This window comes from Capricornis sumatraensis, chromosome 4 (assembly GCF_032405125.1).
Source record: "Capricornis sumatraensis isolate serow.1 chromosome 4, serow.2, whole genome shotgun sequence".
In the NCBI taxonomy this organism is placed as follows: domain Eukaryota; kingdom Metazoa; phylum Chordata; class Mammalia; order Artiodactyla; family Bovidae; genus Capricornis; species Capricornis sumatraensis.
Genome location: NC_091072.1, coordinates 73,955,885 through 73,974,503, shown reverse-complemented (window position 1 = coordinate 73,974,503; position 18,619 = coordinate 73,955,885). Strand labels below are relative to the sequence as shown.

Sequence of the window (18,619 nt, the reverse complement as noted above, 5' to 3'; positions counted from 1 at the left end):
ATTTTTATATATCATATATATATATATACCACTTAAAAATTATGGGGACATACTTGACTTTTCAATAATTAGCTTTTATAGAAAGTCCCACTCTTGCTTCAGAGACTGTAAGTAATCCACATTTATAGTAGGTGGAATCTTTCCATAAGAGCATTTTCCTTAACATCTAAGATTTCTATTAAGTCCAAGTGTGATACAGTGATGTTGTGTTACTACTCTGGGATATAGAATTTACTTTGGCAACACATTAGCCCTACTAAAATGAAGCATATGTAGCAAATGTCAAAGTTTAACCAAGTGATTTCTCCATGAGCTGTTTGACTCTAATTTTCTCATGCAGTTTATTATTGAGAGTTGCTGGTGAAGACAAATATGGTGGAAACTGTAGATTTACAAGAAAAAAATTTTTTTTCTGAAAGGAATAAAAAACAAAATGAGTAGCATCCCTGAAACTCTGGTTGATAGAAGGAAGTATCTTTAGATTGGTCAGGAAATCATAGGGTTGTTCTTAAATTATTAAGTTGGCAGTGTTTATGTGGTTTCATAATGATACGTTTAAGATGACATTTTAATGGAAATGCTTTAGGCTGTGTCTTTTGGTTTTGTTTCTCTGCTGCTGTTATAAGGCTTAAATCTACCTCATTTAAAATAGAATAGAAGTATATGAACTTGGGTATAATTGTCCATTTACTTCCATTGTAAATTTGGACATTTGGTGTCCATTTACATTATTTATTTTGTTCTGACCTGAATTGCTTTCCTTTTGGATTTGGGGTTATGGCTAGGTCAGGACAACTTAACCATGTTCACTTTTATTTCATTTCCTGAGATTAATTTAGAAGAGGAGCATTGCTGACCTTTGAGTAAAACGGCCACATTTGGCTGGTGGGATTCATCGTTAGCAGTGTCAGATTAATACAACATGGTTTGCACTCAGGAAATCATTGTGCTGTAGCAGTTATTTGGAGGAACATATTGTCACTGGATTTTGACAGTTGCCAGATATCAGGGGGATTTCATGAATGTATTGCACAAGTGCCAGAGCGTTACTGAGTGTCAGATTTGGGCTTGGGTGTGCTCACGCTCACTCCCCTGCCTACCATGTTCATTATCCTCTCTCCACAGGATGCTGGGGGGCAGCAGATTGGCTTCTTGCTGGGAAGCTGTGGTGTTGCCTTAGCTCTTACCAGTGAGGTCTGTCTAAAGGGACTGCCAAAAACTCAGAATGGAGAAATCGTACAATTTAAAGGTTGGTGATATTTGCACCTGAATTATCAGTTAAAAACTAATGCTGAGTGCTTTAATTAGTGTTTTAATTTACTAGTAGCTAAGTATTTAACATATTTTCTTATTTAATTCTCACAGTATTATGAAGTAGGTACCATTATTATCCCCATTTTACAGGTGAGGAAACTGAGACACAGAGAGGTTAAGTAACTTGCCCAAAGTCACAGCTAATATATGGCAGAGCAGTGATTTGAACCCAAATCTGTCTGAATCCATAGCCCACACTCTAAACCTTTATGCTGATGGTTGGAAAACCTACCACTCTGTTCACTAAAACTAAATGCTACATGTAGAGACAGAGGATAGACCACTAACCTCAGTGGACTTCCACTGCCAAATGGACCTCCCAGTTGTTGAGGTAATGTCAAGGCCTGGTGTTAGCGTGTGGAACAGTTGTACTTTTGAAAGAAGGTATAAATGTCTGATGATTTGTCACTAAACACGAAATGAGGTATTTTCTTGGTTATAAATGCTCTTGATTTGATCTCTTGATATTTAAAATGACCAATTCATTGTGAATTCCTTTTCTGATGGCTTAGGCAATTCAATTTTTATTTTGGGTTTGGTTTAGGTTGGCCCCGGCTCAAATGGGTTGTAACAGATTCCAAGTACCTTTCAAAGCCACCTAAGGACTGGCAGCCCCTCATCTCACCTGCTGGCACAGAGCCAGCATACATTGAGGTAAGTCCCAATTCTGGGATGTACATTCTGTCTTTTCCTTTGGCTTTGGTTGAGGTCCCATAAAATTTAAAACTAACTTTTTGCAGTTTTAGTGTTAGTAGGTCCCCTTGGTTTGTTAGATTGCCATCTTTTGCCCCATAAGATGCTTTCCAATGGCCCTTCTGTCCCAATTATTTTGAGCATAACTACCTATTCATGAGAAAGACAACAAAGAAATTGACCCTTGTCATGTAAGAAAGTTACAGAAGACTTTGAGAAGTTCAGAGGTTTAAGAAATGATTTACTGGCAGAGGTATTTCTCTGCTGCTTTGGGGATGGGAGTGGTAGGGGTGAGGGGGGCAGTGAGAGACTGAAGAAATGAGGAGGAAAAATAGCTGTGCTTGAAAAGAACAAATTTAACAGATGAAGAGCAAGAAGAAACAGATGGCTGGAGCGTTTGGTACTGAAGGTTATTGTGGTTGCGTGATTGATTGATGACATAATCCAGTTGAAGGATTAAGTCCTACTGCATACCAGGCACCAGGCCAAGTGCTTTAAATGCAGTATCTCAGTCAGTCCTCCCAAGTACCCTGTGAGGTGGTGGTGGGGGGGGTGCTGTTAGTAAACCTGCTTAGTGGCTAAGAAGACTAAGACTTAAACTAACTTCAGTCACCAACCAAACAGTTGTCTAAAAACTTTGACTCGAACGACAAAGCTGGAACTCAAATTCCCATCTGTTGCACTCTAAAAGCTGTGCCCTCAAGTACTCTGAATCTTGCTTGAGACAATGTTAGTAAATGTTCAACAACTGTTTGCTAAATTAATGAATAAACATCCATAAATTATTAAAAAAAAAAAGATTTTGGGAAAAAATCCCCCCAACCTTGAGCCCTGGCTTCCTTGATAACTCAGTTGGTAAAGAATCCACCTGCAATGTAGGAGACCCCGGTTTGATTTCTGGGTTGGGAAGATCCGCTGGAGAAGGGATAGGCTACCCACTCCAGTATTCTTGGGCTTCCCTTGTGAGCTCAGCTGTTAAAGAATCCACCCACAGTGTGGCAGACCTGGGTTCGATCCCTGGGTTGGAAAGATCCCCTGGAGAAGGGAAAGGCTACCTACTCCAGTATTCTGGCCTGGAGAATTCCATGGACTCTATAGTCTATGGGGTCCCAAAGAGTCAGACATGATTAAACAACTTTTGCATAAAAGGGAAGAGAGGGGCTTCCCTGACGGTTAAGATTCTGTTTCCAATGCAAGGGCAGGTTTGATCCCTGGTCAAGGCACCAAGATCCCATATGTCATGCCATGTAGCCAAGAAAATTTAAAAAAAGAAAAGGGAAGAGAGTGGGCGGTAACTTTAAGAGGTAATGTGCTGATGTTGGATGGAAGAAGGATTGCTTTTAGAGATGAAAGGGATATGAGTATATTTAAATGGCAGACAAGTAAATAGGCAATTAAAATACTATATCTAGCAGTCAGCTCTCAATCCATATTATCTCTCAGTGATGACATGGTTCATCCCGTCATCCTCCTTAAAACTGTTCAGTGGCTTCCCTGACTACTCACTGACCACTCCTTTTCAGGCTTATTTATTGGTTCTTTGTAAAAGGTGAAGAGCCCTCTGTTATGTGGCTGCTGCTTAGCTCTCTGAGCATGTAGAACTACTGTCCTGTACATTTCCAGGCTTCTGCTGTTCTGCATGAACTTGCAGTTTTCACTGGAATCCTCTTATTATCCATAGGACATTGCTAGTGAGTTTCAAGTGTCCTGTGGGTAATAGGAAGCTATCAAAGTATTGTCAGCACAAGAGTGGTAAGAATAAATATGTGGTTAATGAGGAGCTTTGACAGTTATCCAGGTGAACCCAAGTTCGTGGAGATGGGGATGGAGAAAAGCAGATGTATGGAGCTGAGATGCAGTAAGGAAATAGCAGAGGCAGGACTTAGTGACTGACTCTGGAGAGGGAGGAGGCAAGAAAGACACGCAGGTTTCTGACTTGGGCAACTGGAGAGATGATGGCATCCTTCACTAAGATAGAAAGTACAGGAAGAGGGACTTCCTTGCTGGTCTGGTGGCTAAGATTCCACTCTCCCAGTGCATGCCGCAGCTAAGAGTTCGCATGCCACAACTAGAGATTCCACGTGTCACAGCAAAGATTGAAGAGCCCGTGTCCTGCAGCTTATACTGGTATAGCCTAATAAATAAATTAAAATAATTTTTTTTAAAAAGTGATGACAAGAAAAGTTTTCATGGGTGGAGAGGTGGTGTTGGTTACATTGGGTTTCAAGGGACTATGGGTCAGTCACGGTGAAGAGTTGACCCTCCAAGTCTGAATCTCTGGAAAGAGGTCTGAGCTGGAGATGGAGAATTGAGAGTCATCAGGAGTGTGGTACCCTGATGGATAGAAGTGAAAAGAGGGCTTCCCTGGTGATACAGTGGATGAGCGTCTGCTTGCCAATGCAGGGACCTTGGGTTCAATCCCTGGTCTGGGAAGATTCCACAGGCTGTTGAACATCTAAACCCATATGCCACAACTACTGAGCCTGTGCTTTAAAGCCCAAAGCTGCAACTGCTGAGCCCGCATGCCGCAACTGCTGAGCCTGTGTGCTGCCACCACTGAAGCCTGTGTGCCTAGAGCCTGCGCTCTGCAACAGGAGAGTAACTCGCACTCTCTGCAACTAGAGAAAGCCGGTGCACAGCAACAAAGACCCAGTGCAACCAAAAATAAATAAATAAAAAAATTTTTAAGTGAAAAAAGAGGAGGAAGAACAGGACTTTCAGGGAATGCCAGCATTCAAAGGATGAGCAGAGAGAGTGAAGGGACGGGAGAGAGAGAATGTTGAACAGGAAAGAGGAGTATCACAAAAACCGAGAAAGGAGAAAGTGTCAAGAAAGGTGTCAGAAATTACAGAAAGGTCAGACACAGTGAAGTGTGCAATATGTGCTTTTGATTTAACAATAAAATAAAAAGTGACTGATGCTGGTAAAAAGCAACTTGAGGAGGTATCGAGCAGCTTCGAAGTAAAAGTGAAATTACAGCTGATTGGTCTGGAGGCGTGAATGGGCCGTCTCCCAGTCTCCCCTCCCCGCCAGGAGCTGCTGATAGACTAACGTACCTTTGGCTCTGCTTGCTGTGCTTGCCGTGTATTTGATGCTGTGCTCTGTTAATGTAGCCCGAGTCACTTGTTTGTTTCAGCTTCGTTAGCAGCCACTTCACACGGATTAACTGATTAACTAATTAAACTTTGAAGAATTTTTCACTTTTGTTGAGCTTTGTCATTCCCTAGTCCTATCTTTGTGTGATTGAAGTTTGGGGCCCAGTTGCCTAGCCTCAGATATTTATATGAAGTGTTAAATTCAGCCCATTGTCATGGTTTTTCTGGGTTTCATTCTAGTTTTGTCATTTGAAATAACCCGTTTTATTGTTTCTTGTGTTTTTGTTTTCTGTGGTTTTTTTCTCCTAGTATAAAACAAGCAAAGAAGGGAGTGTAATGGGAGTTACAGTGTCCCGCCTTGCAATGCTGTCTCACTGCCAAGCTCTGTCCCAGGCCTGCAATTATTCTGAAGGTCAGACTTCACCCCGTGACTGGCTGCACTGTGAGCTCAGACCTCTGTGACTGCGAGCCCTCTGCCCAGTGACTGGACTCCAGTTAATGACCGCATTCAGAGGGAAATGTTCTAAGACACATTCTTGGCTCGCTTTTGCTTTCTTCTTTTTCACAAATATGCTGTAATTTAAAGGAACGAAAATTCTGGGCAACCCAAATATGTAAAGAATGATTTCTGGAGTGCAGAAATAGAGAGCTAATTAAGTCCATGTGCTTATTAGCTGTGGAATGTCAGGTACCTTCATCTCCCCATGCGTATAGAGCTGTTACCAGCTGTAAGTTTGGAGTTAGAATCAAAGAAATTCTGCTACCAAAAAGCACAGATTAAAACACAAAATGTATTCTGGATTGTTGGACTTTAGATGTGTTGTTAGATATTGCATAAGAACAATTTCCCTTAGAAGGTTCTTCACAATATTAATTCTTTTAGTGTTTTTTTATTTTTTCATAGAATGAAACAAGTTAATATGTGCTCCTTACGGCAGCATTATACAGCCACATTCTTGTTTGGTTAAAAAGTATATATATGCAATAAAATCAATCAAAATATCAAAAGGAGTTGATTGAATTATCATATATTCATATGCTGGGTTATAATCTGAGGTTTCAAAACTCAGGTTCTTAAAGATTGTTTCAGTATATTATTAAGTGGAAACAGATCAGATACAGAGCAATATATGCCAATTTTGTTGTCAGATATCTATCTCTATACAAGTATATAAGCTTAGAAGCATATGTGCATGTATGTAGATATGAGATATAGATTTATACATATACCACCATTTTTTATTTTCTCTAGGAAGTATAATTTTCTACATATGCTTGTGAAGCAAACATGTGATCCTTATATAATTAGGAAAAAATTATTATCTCAAAGACAGTGCCTAAGTCAAGGAATTCCAAATTCATTGTGTCATCTGTGACCACGTCACCCTGTGATCACTTCCCCAGCCAGTTTGAGGAGACCCTCATGTGATCAGAAGATCCTGAGAGCTTTTAGTGTGTTTTTAAAAGTACCAAGTGGGTTGTTTAATAGAGGCAAGTGACAGAATTTTGCTACTTAAGCTAAAGATAATTTCCTTTTTTTTTTTTTTTTGTCTGTTGCAGGAGAAACAGTAGTGAATGTTCTAGACTTTAAGAAGGATGCTGGGCTGTGGCATGGCATGTTTGCGGTAAGCTACACAGAATCAAGAGCTTCGTTGTACTTATGATTCAGATCACTGTGTGTACTGTGTAACCACAGCATCTCGTGGTGTCTGTATGAAGTTTAAGCTTCCAAAAGATCAGTAGTATTTTCCAGGAGAATTTAATTTTGTGGTATGAATGGTAATTTTTTTTTTTAAAGGAGAATGTAATTCTGTTTTTTCTCCTTTGTGTGGTTGGTCATACCCTTCACGTAATAGTATATAGTGGAACTTAGGATCCAAAATTTTTTAAAATATCTACTATGATAGCTCAAAGCTTGAAATATTCTATCCGTGACTGTATGTTTTTCAAAGAACTCTGAGTCACCTCCTCTCTTTTCTGAAGCACAAATTACCTAAATATATCTAGACCTTTGAAGCTGTGGTTAATAATATCTAACTTTCTATTGGACAGAATGCTTGAATGAGTCCATGTTGCAATGAAAGAATATTGTAAACAAGGTAGATCAGGCTCCTTTCCACAGCAGAGGAACAGGTACCGTGCCAAGGGAGTTAGAAAAAGGTGACTTCCTCCCAGCTCTGGCCTCAATTTTTATGCAGGAGGTAGCAGTTGAATTGGACTGAGAAATGAGTAAGATAGAGTCATATGGAGATTTTTGGGAGGGGGGAGGCATTCCAAGTGGGAAAAGTTTCTTATGGAGCATTTTGATTAGGAGGGAAGAGAGGAGAGATACAGGACCCTCAGGACCTTTGAGAGTATCTTGTCCAACTTCCTCACACATTGCAGGAGACTAAGAAAGAGTGGGAGATGAAGCCCAGGGAAGAAGAGTGTTTCCCTTTTCTCCCAGGATCCCTCAGATTAGTAAAAGCCTTATTCCTTGAGCCATACATGCTTTCTAGCTCTTCTCTGAAGTCCCTCCTATTCCCCCTTTTTTTTTCCAATCAAAACTTAAGAAACCCTTGTGAGGAGTTAGAGAGAATCTTCTCTCTGTGATACACAGAACAAGATAGGGACATGTGTGAAGAATTAGTTATAAACACCATTCTTCCCCTGAAATCCAGGTTTGTCACCATAGCTGGAAACTTGGGGAAGGGAGGAAAAAGAAGTTTGCAGTGGTATTTTGGTATCTTTGGACCACTGCACAGAATGGCCAGTCTAAGTACCAAGATTTAGTTACTCTGTCAGGCTGGATCTCTTTGGGGACGGGAGTCCTGGGTGTGTTCGGCAGGAGAGACACCAAATTGCATGACCCTCTCAGATTGTTCAGTTTTATATACCCAAACACCTAACAGATCTAGGCAGGATCTCCTGTGAGTGACAGGTAAACTTTGATTTCTTGCTTTGAAAGACCCAGCCCTTTGTGGTATGTAATATGTGCTTATGCTTGCATAAGCATGTTGAAGGAAGGCACTTAGAGGGTTGGAGGGCAGTTTGGCAGTTGTCTGTTCAGTTTAAAAGCACGCGTCCTGTGACTCAGTGGTACAACTTTTCTGTACCTACCCTAGAGAAACACTTGCCCACGTGCTAGGGAAATGAGTATAAATATGTTCCTTGAAACATTGTTTGTGATTGCAAAAAGTTTGTCGACAACAGGGAAATACCTAAGTAAACTTGGTATAGTCATACTATGGAATATTATGCAGTGGGTTAAAAAAATATATAGATCTCTTACACTGATATAGATCGATTTCATTATGTTTCGGGCTTCCCTCATGGCTCAGATGGTAAAGAATCTGCTTGCAATGTAAGAGACCCAGATTTGATCGCTGGGTTGGGAAGACCCCCTGGAGAAGGAAATGAGAACGCACTCCAGTATTCTTGCCTAGAGAATCCCATGAACGGAGGAGCCTGGCAGGCTACAGTCCATGGGGTCACAGAGTTAGACACGACTGAGCGACTAACACTTACACAAATAGGCGTAGATTTAGCTCTAACACAGTTTAAGTGAAAAAAAGGCAAGTGACAGATAGATGTATAGAATGATGCCTTTCATGTTAAAAATACTTTTATGTTTCTATGGGGAAGAATATACATATAGATACCTATAAAAAGGAATGGAAGGATCATGGCAGATTCTTAACAGTGATTATCTCTGAGGAGGAGAGGAGGGAATCAGGTTTGAGAATAGGTAGCAAAGGAGGCTTCAACCTTAAAGTTAATATTTTAGATTTTTTTCAAAGAGCATTAGTGTTTGAGTATTATATGGTTAAAATTGTTAACAGTATCAATTCATTTTTAAAATGCTAAGTGTGTATTAGATATTGATTACTTTTATCTTTCTTTGCTTTTCAGAATGTAATGAATAAGATGCATACAATTAGTGTACCCTACTCTGTTATGAAGACTTGCCCTCTCTCTTGGGTCCAAAGAGTACATGCTCACAAAGGTAGTTACACATAGCATCTAAGCTTTAATTATGTGACTGTTTGAGATTTCAGGGCTTTTCAAGTTGGTCTTCTAGAGACATACTTCTCTGCCTTGGTACCTTAACAGATTTTAGAGTTCGGTTACTATAAGATTAGATATGTTGTCTAGTTCATCTCGGTTGGTGTCCTTTCTGAAGAACTGAGATGACTGTGTGTGAGTCTGGGCCTGAGTTAGAGTTACTGGATGCTCTGGTGCTCGATCCTTCCTCGGCTTGGATACGAGGCCTATCCGTAGGTCTCTGTGAGCAAGGTAGTCACGTGTCCATCAGTCACTGCCGCCTCAGAGCACCTGGCACCATTTCTTTGAGACCTTTCTTATTTTCTCTTAAGTGCAATTCATGATTCCTAAAATAAATGAAAATGTTTTTACTGTAGCATATTAATATCTACCAAAGTTAGCACATGTGTGTTAACTTTACCCCTTTTGCATTTATAGCCAAGGTGGCTTTAGTGAAATGCCGAGACCTGCACTGGGCTATGATGGCTCATCGGGACCAAAGAGATGTGAGCTTGAGTTCCCTCCGGATGCTGATTGTGACGGATGGAGCTAATCCCTGTGAGTATTTCTGGAGTGTCTGTCTGGGAATAGCCTTTGCTTTGGTAGGTTGAGGTTTTCGTCCCCTTTCCATAAGCAGTTTTTTTGTTTTTAAACATCTGTATTGAGAGAGAGTTCATATATCATGAAACTCACCCAGTTAAAGTACAGTTCAGTGGTTTTAGCATGTTCATAGAGTTATAACGCTATCACCATTGACCTGAATTTAGAACATCACCATCCCCAAAAGAAACCCCATACCCATTAGTCATGCTTTCCCATTTCCCATCCTCTGTCCCTTGGTCCCAGGCAACTGCTAATCTACTCCTTGTCTCTATATATTTACCTATTCTGGACATTTCACATAAATGTAGTCATGCTATATGTGGTTTTTTCTGACCAACTCCTTGCGCTTAGCATATTTTCAAGGTCCCTCCATGTTGTCTCCTATGTCTGGACTTTATTCCTTTATACTGCCATATAATATTCCTTTCTATAGATATATTACATTTCATGTAGTCATTCATCATTTGATGGATTTAAAAGCACTCTGTTCTCACTCACTTAGATCCTTTCTCTGTCATGTAACTAAAAAGAGCAATGAGGGGATAACTTACTATAACCAAGTGTCTGGACTTTATGTAAATTCCCTGTCAGCAAATCGGAAGAGTTCACAAAAGCTTTTAGAGACGTTACTGTGTTGCCACCTTTTCCCAACAAGCACAAACATCCTGAGCCTCCATAGGGTAGAATCAGGTAGAGCGTTAGACACTGCTGTGTTCTTTGTCATCAGTGAACTTTTGTCAGCAGTCACAGTGATCATCCTGGTATAAAACACAAACCTGGGGCTGACCTTAATAAGAAACAAGTCAGCGAGTACATGAAAAGGATGGCACTAAGCCAGAATATTAGTAATGCCCTGGCTGCAATGCAGTAGTGGCTTCAGGAAGAGTTGCTTGCTTCCAAACCAGCTGCCTGTTGCCTGCAGTACACCTCTGCTATTGATTGGGCAGTTCAGTAGGAGCAGCCATATTCCACGCTGTAACTTTAAATAGTGTCAGTGACCTTTCATGGGCTGGACAAGCATTTGTTTGTCCTTGAAACCTGTCAGCCACCTCAGAATCACGGTAAAATACTTGCACAGAATTAATGGCTTGCCAGGTGGCTCAGTGGTAAAGAATCCGCCTGCCAATGCAGAAGACTCAGGAAATGCAGTTTCGATCCCGGGGTCAGGAAGATCCCCCGGAGAAATGAATGGCAACCCACTCCAGGATTCTTGCCTGGAAAAAATCTCATGGACAGGGTCCTGATGGGCTACAGTCCATGTGGTCACAAAGAGTTGGGCACGACTGAGCATACACTCACACAAACGATGTACAAATGTGTCAGCTTTCTGTTGTTTACCAGTTTCCTGCAGTAATGAAGATCACACTTTCAAGCTTTCAGGTTGATCTGTTTCAACTCCTCAGGGTCTGTGTCATCCTGTGATGCCTTCCTGAGTCTGTTCCAAAGCCATGGTCTGAAACCCGAGGCCATCTGTCCATGTGCTACTTCTGCCGAAGCCATGACTGTCGCGATCCGCAGGTATCGTTCAGAACGCTGGTGCTCTTGATGGCTGTTACAGCTCTGATGCAATGTGCAGAACTGACCGGGTGCTGACAGAGGGGTGAGGTCTAATGTTCTGCTTCATAAGCCTGAAAATGAAGATGACTTTGTAAAGCAATTTGAAGCATCTCATTTATTATTCCTACTATTGCCCTAAGTGTACCTAGGAAACTGAAATTTTATTTCAGCTGTTCTCATCTTGTATTTGTGAATTAGTTCTTTTTCTCTCTTCAGAATCTTAGACAAGAAATGTACTCGATCGTAGCTTTCGTGTGGGTACTACCTGTACATGTAGTACACTCAGGCCAATATATTATTTTATTAAACAATTTATTTATTAATTATTTGGCGGCAGAAAGTCTCAGTTGTGGCAAGTGGAATCTAGTTTCCTGACCAGGGGTTGAACCTATGCCCCCTACATTGGGAGCATGAGGTCTTAACCACTAAGGAAGTCCTCAAGCCAATATATTCTTAACAACCAATTAAATTTTACTTTTTCCACCATGCTTTGCAAGTGTGAATTTGATTAATTTGGCAGATTTTTAGTAGAAAAAAATGAGGATTTTTGTTTGTGTGGTACCCAGAGAAAATTTCTCTTTCCTCCATATTCATACTTTTCTCTTAATAGCTTATAATTTGACAAATTTGATAAGTTTATTTTGTCTTCAGACCTGGAGTTCCAGGGGCCCCTTTGCCAGGAAGAGCCATTCTCTCCATGAATGGATTGAGCTATGGGGTAATACGGGTCAACACTGAAGATAAAAATTCAGCACTGACTGTTCAGGATGTGGGCCATGTGATGCCTGGGGGTGAGTTCTCAGGAGCGCCATTTGCTTTTCATAAGATGTGTCTTTAGAGATAGTGGAAGCTGATGAGATGCGATCCAAAACCAGGAATCCAAAATTCCTTAGACCCTTTGTAAGAGTCTTACCTTCCAGCAGAATTGGGTGATTTAATTGTGAATGTTTCAGGTACAGTTGTTCACATGGATGGCTAAACACTTGAGTGATACTAAAGTAGTCTGGTTTTCACAATAGTTACCAAGATGTTGGGCTGACAGAAAGTTAGAGTACTCTGCTTCCTGTGTGTTTGAGTTTGATCTGTGTGAGGGTAAATTAACTGAACCCGTTTCTTCAGACTTTGCAGTCATTTTTAATGTCAGTCTTTAAAAGCTTCATTCAGTCTGCGTCTGCTGTATGTTCTGTTTGCTGAATTTAAAAAATTACCTTCAGGACCAAAAGATGGAAATTTCAGGTATACCTATACAGTGTCAGGTCTCTTTTTCACATTCCTGTTTAGTATTCTAACTTAATGCCTCTCAATAAATGGGAAACTTTCCTGGGTTCATTAGGATGAGGCTGTTTCTGCGAAGGTTTTCCAGACTGTCCCTTGACTGTGTTTTCTGTACCCTAGGGATGATGTGCATTGTGAAACCCGATGGACCTCCTCAACTCTGCAAAACAGATGAAATTGGAGAAATCTGCGTCAGCTCCAGGACAGGAGGCATGATGTACTTTGGGCTTGCTGGGGTGACCAAAAACACATTTGAGGTATTTGATGTTTGAGTTGCATGGGGAGAATGTTGGGTCAGCTATGGCGGCTGAGCTGGCTGATGGGAAATATACCTTGCAGCAGTTGGGAGTGTGTGCTCTGTAGTCGGTGTTCTCGGGGTCCAGCCCTGAGAGCCACACCCTAGTCGGCCCTGGGTGAACTGCTTAACCTCTCTGTGCCCACTTTCCTTCTCTAATGAATGAATGTTTATAGAGTGCTTAGACCAGCACCTGGCACACACAAAATGTTTGTGCTTATCTCTTAAAAGAGTCCTCAGGGAAACTCACCCTGGTCAGTGCCCCGTGGTTTGAGCTTCACAGTCCCCCAGATTAACTAGTTACCTAATTCTGGCTGCTCTGGGCCTTGATCGCAGCACATGGGCTTTCTCTAGCCGTGGTGCTCGGGCTTTCCATAGTCGTGGCTTCTCTTGCTGCAGAGCATGGGCTCTAGGGTGCAGGGGCTCAGTAGTTGCAAGTCACAGGCTTAGAATAACGTGTAGAATCTTCTCGAACCAGGGATCAAACTCACGTCCTCGTCATTGGCAGGCGGATTCTTAACCACTGGACTACCAGAAAAGTCCTGTAAGCCCCAAGGTTTAATTATGAGAGTGCAGTGAGAATGGATTCATCTTTCAAGAGTAGGCTCAGGTTAGCCAAGCTTGTAAAGACTGATGTATTAAAGCAAATATGCTCCAATAAAAATTAATTACAAAAAAATAGATGGATGTAAATTGGAATGCCAGCTTCCTAATGAAAAATGAAAACCTGGTCTGTCACAGGGGCAGATTGCTCTGGTTATTCAGGCTTTCAGTGAGAGAAATATTTATTGAGTGCCTTCTGCGTGTCTGGCACTATTTTCCATGCTTGTGATACGTCAGGAAAAACCCAAAACTCCTCAAATAGCTCATTTTTCAGTGAAACTAGCGCATCATTTTCCTGCGGGCAGTTCTGCATGTGAAGCCAAATTGTAATGAAAGTCTGCCTGGTGAGCCTGGAAATCAGAACAGGCATGATTAATTGTCTGTATTTCCTAACTGGGATTAACCTGCCTCAGGCTCCCTTTTAGGGAGCAGAGAACTCCAGTTTGTGGGCCATGTTCCCTTCACATTAAACAGGGCTTATATGACCACTGCCAGTTCTCAGTTCTTTTAGCTTCTCTTGTGGGCTTCCTTGATGGCTCAGATGGTAAAGAATCCACCTGCAATGCAGGAAACTCAGGTTCGATCCCTGGGTCAGGAAGATCCTCTGGAAAAGGGAGTGGCAACCCACTCCAGTATTCTTGCCTGGAGAATTCCATAGACAGGAGCCTTGCAGGGTACTGTCCATGGGGTTGCAAAGAGTCAGACACGGGTGAGTGACTAACACTTTCACTTTTCTGTTAATCCAGACAAGTGGTTCTTAGTCTCAGTATGGTCATGGCACATCTGTCTGCCATCCCATATAAAAATCAGCACATGTAATTATGTAATAATAGGTGTAAATGGCAGGAGAATGTTATCTTTATGTGTGGTGTGGTGGCTGAAAAAGGTTCCATCATCTATGTTTACACAGTCTAAAATGATATGATAGAAATTATTAAATATTTAAAAATTATTTTAAGTAATTTATTGCTAAATTAAATTTAATACCATCTTTTATTACCATCATCATCATCATCACTACTACATTCTTGGCCTACCTTCAAAAGTTATGACCACAACAACAATAAAAAAAGAAAACAAAGCAAAAAACAAGTTGTGACCAATTCATAAACTCTTAAAGCACATGTTCACTGCCATTCTCTTGGCTTATTTTCACAGGCGACTATCTTTGCTAAGGGTATATACATTTTACTAATTCCAGTCTCACCTTATTTCTCTCTTAAGTGCTTGGACTACATGTTTGCATCTGAGTTTTTCTTCATTGCGCTTTCCTAATGTAAATAATATTCTCAAGCAGTGTTTGAAGTTACTAATAATGTTTTAATACTTTCCCCTATGAGGGCAAGTGCCTAGCCAAACTTCTTGGATTTTAATACTAAGCTTCTAGGTCCATCAGATCAGATCAGTTCAGTTCAGTTCAGTCCCTCAGTCGTGTCCAACTCTTTGCGACCCCAAGAATCGCAGCACGCCAGGCCTCCCTGTCCATCACCAAATCCCAGAGTTCACTCAGACTCACGTCCATCGAGTCAGTGATACCATCCAGCCATCTCATCCTCAGTTGTCCCCTTCTCCTCCTGCCCCCAATCCCTCCCAGTGTCAGAATTTTTTCCAATGAGTCAACTCTTCGCATGAGGTGGCCAAAGTACTGGAGTTTCAGCTTCAGCATCATTCCCTCCAAAGAAATCCCAGGGCTGATCTCCTTTAGAATGGACTGGTTGGATCTCCTTGCAGTCCATGGGACTGTCAAGAGTCTTCTCCAACACCACAGTTCAAAAGCATCAGTTCGTCGGCACTCAGCTTTCTTCACAGTCTAACTCTCACATCCATACATGACCACAGGAAAAACCATAGCCTTGACTAGATGGACCTTTGTTGGCAAAGTAATGTCTCTGCTTTTGAATATGCTATCTAGGTTGGTCATAACTTTTCTTCCAAGGAGTAAGTGTCTTTTAATTTCTTGGCTGCAGTCACCATCTGCAGTGATTTTGGAGCCCAAAAATATAAAGTCTGACACTGTTTCCCCATCTGTTTGCCATGAAGTGGTGGGACCAGATGCCATGATCTTTGTTTTCTGAATGTTGAGCTTTAAGCCAACCTTTTCACTCTCCACTTTCACTTTCATCAAGAGGCTTTTTAGTTCCTCTTCGCTTTCTGCCATAAGGGTGGTGTCATCTGCATATCTGAGATTACTGATATTTCTCCCAGCAAGCTTGATTCCAGCTTGTGCTTTTTCCAGTCCAGTGTTTCTCATGATGTACTTCGCATATAAGTTAAATAAGCAGGGTGACAATATACAGCCTTGAAGCACTCCTTTTCCTATTTGGAACCAGTCTGTTGTTCCATGTCCAGTTTTAATTCTTGCTTGCTGACCTGCATATAGGTTTCTCAAGAGGCAGGTTAGGTGGTCTGGTATTCCCATCTCTTTCAGAATTTTCCACAATTTATTGTGATCCACACAGTCATGTGATGAAGAAATTTTGAAATCTGCAGTAGGAATTTAATGACAGTGAAGTGGAATAAAAATCTGAACCAAAAAAGAAGAAAACTATTGCATTGATTTTGCGGATTAAAATTTTTCTAATATTTTTCTTATTGGATTTTTACATTTAAACCCTATGAGAATTTTCCAGTGTGGTTAATACTTCACTAGAAAAAGATCTAAAAATGGCTGGTTGGAAGATAAAAGTGAGTTTTAAAAATACACTACTGGTAGGGAATTCCCTGCTGGTCCAGTAGTTAGGACACCTCCCGTTCACTGTGGAGAGCCGGCTTCAACTCCTAGTCAGGGAACTAAGATCTCACAAGCTACGTGGTGTGTCCAAGGAAAAAAAGCTTTGGTGAGAAAAACTTTGTAACACATATGAATACAAAGAATTTTCCATTGTCATCACTTACTAATTGATATGAGGCAAGTGAAACTCTCCGTGCCTCACTTTCTCATCTGCAAAATGAAAATATTCTGTCTCACAGGGTTTTCTTGATTATTTCTAAAGTATTTACACTTGTGCCTGGCACATGATAAGCATTTAATAAATGTTAGGTCTTGTTATAGTTATTCCCTATATAAAAGAAAGAAATCTTAAAAATTAAAGGGAAAAATCCAGTCAAATAGAAAAAGTAGACAGGAGACTTGACTAGGCTATTCACTAAGGAAGTACAGATGCCTGATAAGCAAAGGAAAGGAAATTCATCTGTGTCAGTAATAAAGAAATGCAGTTAAAGTGACAGTGGGATTTTTTTTTTTTTTTTGCCTACCAGATTGGCAAAGTTTGGAAAAATTGTTAAGATATATTAGCCAAAGTATAGGGAAAGCATTCTAATATGATATTGGTAGAGTATAAATTGCTATAATAGTTTTGTAGGACAGCCTGTTAAAATTGAAGAGACTGATGCACAGAAATATGTACAGCAGTATTCAATAAAGCACTATTAGCAATAGTGAAAAGTTAGAGTGACCTACCTAGCCAGAAAGACTGGTTACATTCTAATAGTCCTAATTCTGATGGTTTCTTGGGTACAGACTCTGGGCCAGGCACTGTGCTTATGTCTGCAAATCTGTTTACTTTCCCTTGATCTTTACCCTGAGGCTGTGAGAGGCATTGGGAGTTCCATTTTATAGACAAAGAAACTGAGGTTTAGAGAAATGTAGGAACCTCCTCAAGACCCACATTACTAGTAAACGGCAAAGCCAGACATTGAATTTTTATTTGACTCCACACGCTACGTTATGTCATCACCATGGTGATGGTATATTATAGAATTCTTGTACAAAGGGAGATAGATTGACTGTTACCAACTTGAAAAGGGATCCAGAATATATACACTATGTGAAACACACATAATACATGAAAAAAGCAAGTTACAAAACAGTGTGTATTATGATCCCTTTAAAAAAATCTCAGTTTATTGATCTATGAATCTTAAAAAGTCATCTAGAGAGATAAACAACAAATTATAAATGTTATCTCTTAAGGGGGTGCGATTCTTGGGTTCACTATGTATATAATTTTAGTTTTCAACAAGCATGTATCACTGTTTAAAAGTTTTTAAAAAACATTTAAAAAATTAAATGCTTTTTTTTTTTTTTTTTAAGCTAACATTTTCACTTCTGCCTTTTAGGTGATTCCAGTGAATTCTGCTGGCTCTCCTGTTGGAGATGTACCGTTCATCCGGTCGGGATTGTTGGGGTTTGTGGGGCCAGTGAGTGATGCTTTCATGTTTGTTTTGGTGCACCTGATCCAAATATATGTACTTCAGTTCACAGAACAAATTCTAATTAGTCCAAGAGTATTCCAGGGTCGCTTAACTTATATTTTGAGCAGTTTCTGAAAAAGTGTCATAAAATGAGTAATGTTTATTGCTTCCATTACCCAAATTCATTTTATTCCTTCAAACCAAGACATTATTTTTTACTTTGAAAACTCTTTTCACTTATTCTTGCTACATTGCTTTGATTTGATTAATATATTTAAGTAAGTTAGAAGAGTGCTGAAAAAGTTCCCTTCAACAGCAAATGGAAACCGTAATATTGTACAAATCATTTTCATACAGATTATCAGTACTGCCTCAGGTGTAACAGAAAATTCTTTGAAAGAAAATAATTTGTTTTTCAGCAGATAGAATTTACAGGTCCTAGGTTTACAGAGACAATTGGGCTACAAAGCCTGTTCTCTGAGAGCGCACCGTTAGCTCCATGAGCTGGTGAGAGAGGCAAAAGCCAGAGCATGGAGGGCACCATATAAAGTGATGGAGAGCTCGGGTTTTATTTTGAGCCAGCATATTTCCCCCACCTCTTAATTACCTTCATATGCTCTTTTTCTCATTGTAACAGTTCAAGTTGTATGAGAAAAGATCTAATTTTATTTTATTTCCTCCCCATCGTTAATAGGTGGATGGTGGGGGTGAGGGCATATCTCTAAGAGAATCACTCCCAGAAAGAGACATCTACACCTACTCTCTTGACTTATTCACTTAGCCCCAAGAAATTCTCAAAAACCGAGCTCCTTTTAGCTTCTGTTCCACTACTGAGGTCTAAGATGGAGCTCCAGCCATCACATCTGCATTCCATAAAACAGGACGGTCCTACTGTCTCTTAAGACAGAGTCCCTGAAGCTGCTGAGCAACACTTCTTATATCTCATTGTTCTGAACTAGTCACCTGG

General features: G+C 40.5%; 1 protein-coding gene across 1 annotated transcript in view; it reads left to right on the top strand.

The window, feature by feature from the left end:
- Window positions 1–18,619, top strand: part of DIP2B (disco interacting protein 2 homolog B) — a 229,737-nt gene that overhangs the window by 172,213 nt on the left and 38,905 nt on the right. Inside the window, exons 11-20 of the mRNA XM_068970156.1 lie at window positions 1,126–1,249; window positions 1,859–1,968; window positions 5,412–5,514; window positions 6,663–6,727; window positions 8,994–9,087; window positions 9,564–9,683; window positions 11,132–11,246; window positions 11,937–12,076; window positions 12,681–12,817; window positions 17,578–17,658. Of these exons, the coding sequence (XP_068826257.1) occupies window positions 1,126–1,249; window positions 1,859–1,968; window positions 5,412–5,514; window positions 6,663–6,727; window positions 8,994–9,087; window positions 9,564–9,683; window positions 11,132–11,246; window positions 11,937–12,076; window positions 12,681–12,817; window positions 17,578–17,658 (1,089 nt within the window). The remainder of the gene's footprint in view (window positions 1–1,125; window positions 1,250–1,858; window positions 1,969–5,411; window positions 5,515–6,662; window positions 6,728–8,993; window positions 9,088–9,563; window positions 9,684–11,131; window positions 11,247–11,936; window positions 12,077–12,680; window positions 12,818–17,577; window positions 17,659–18,619) is intronic.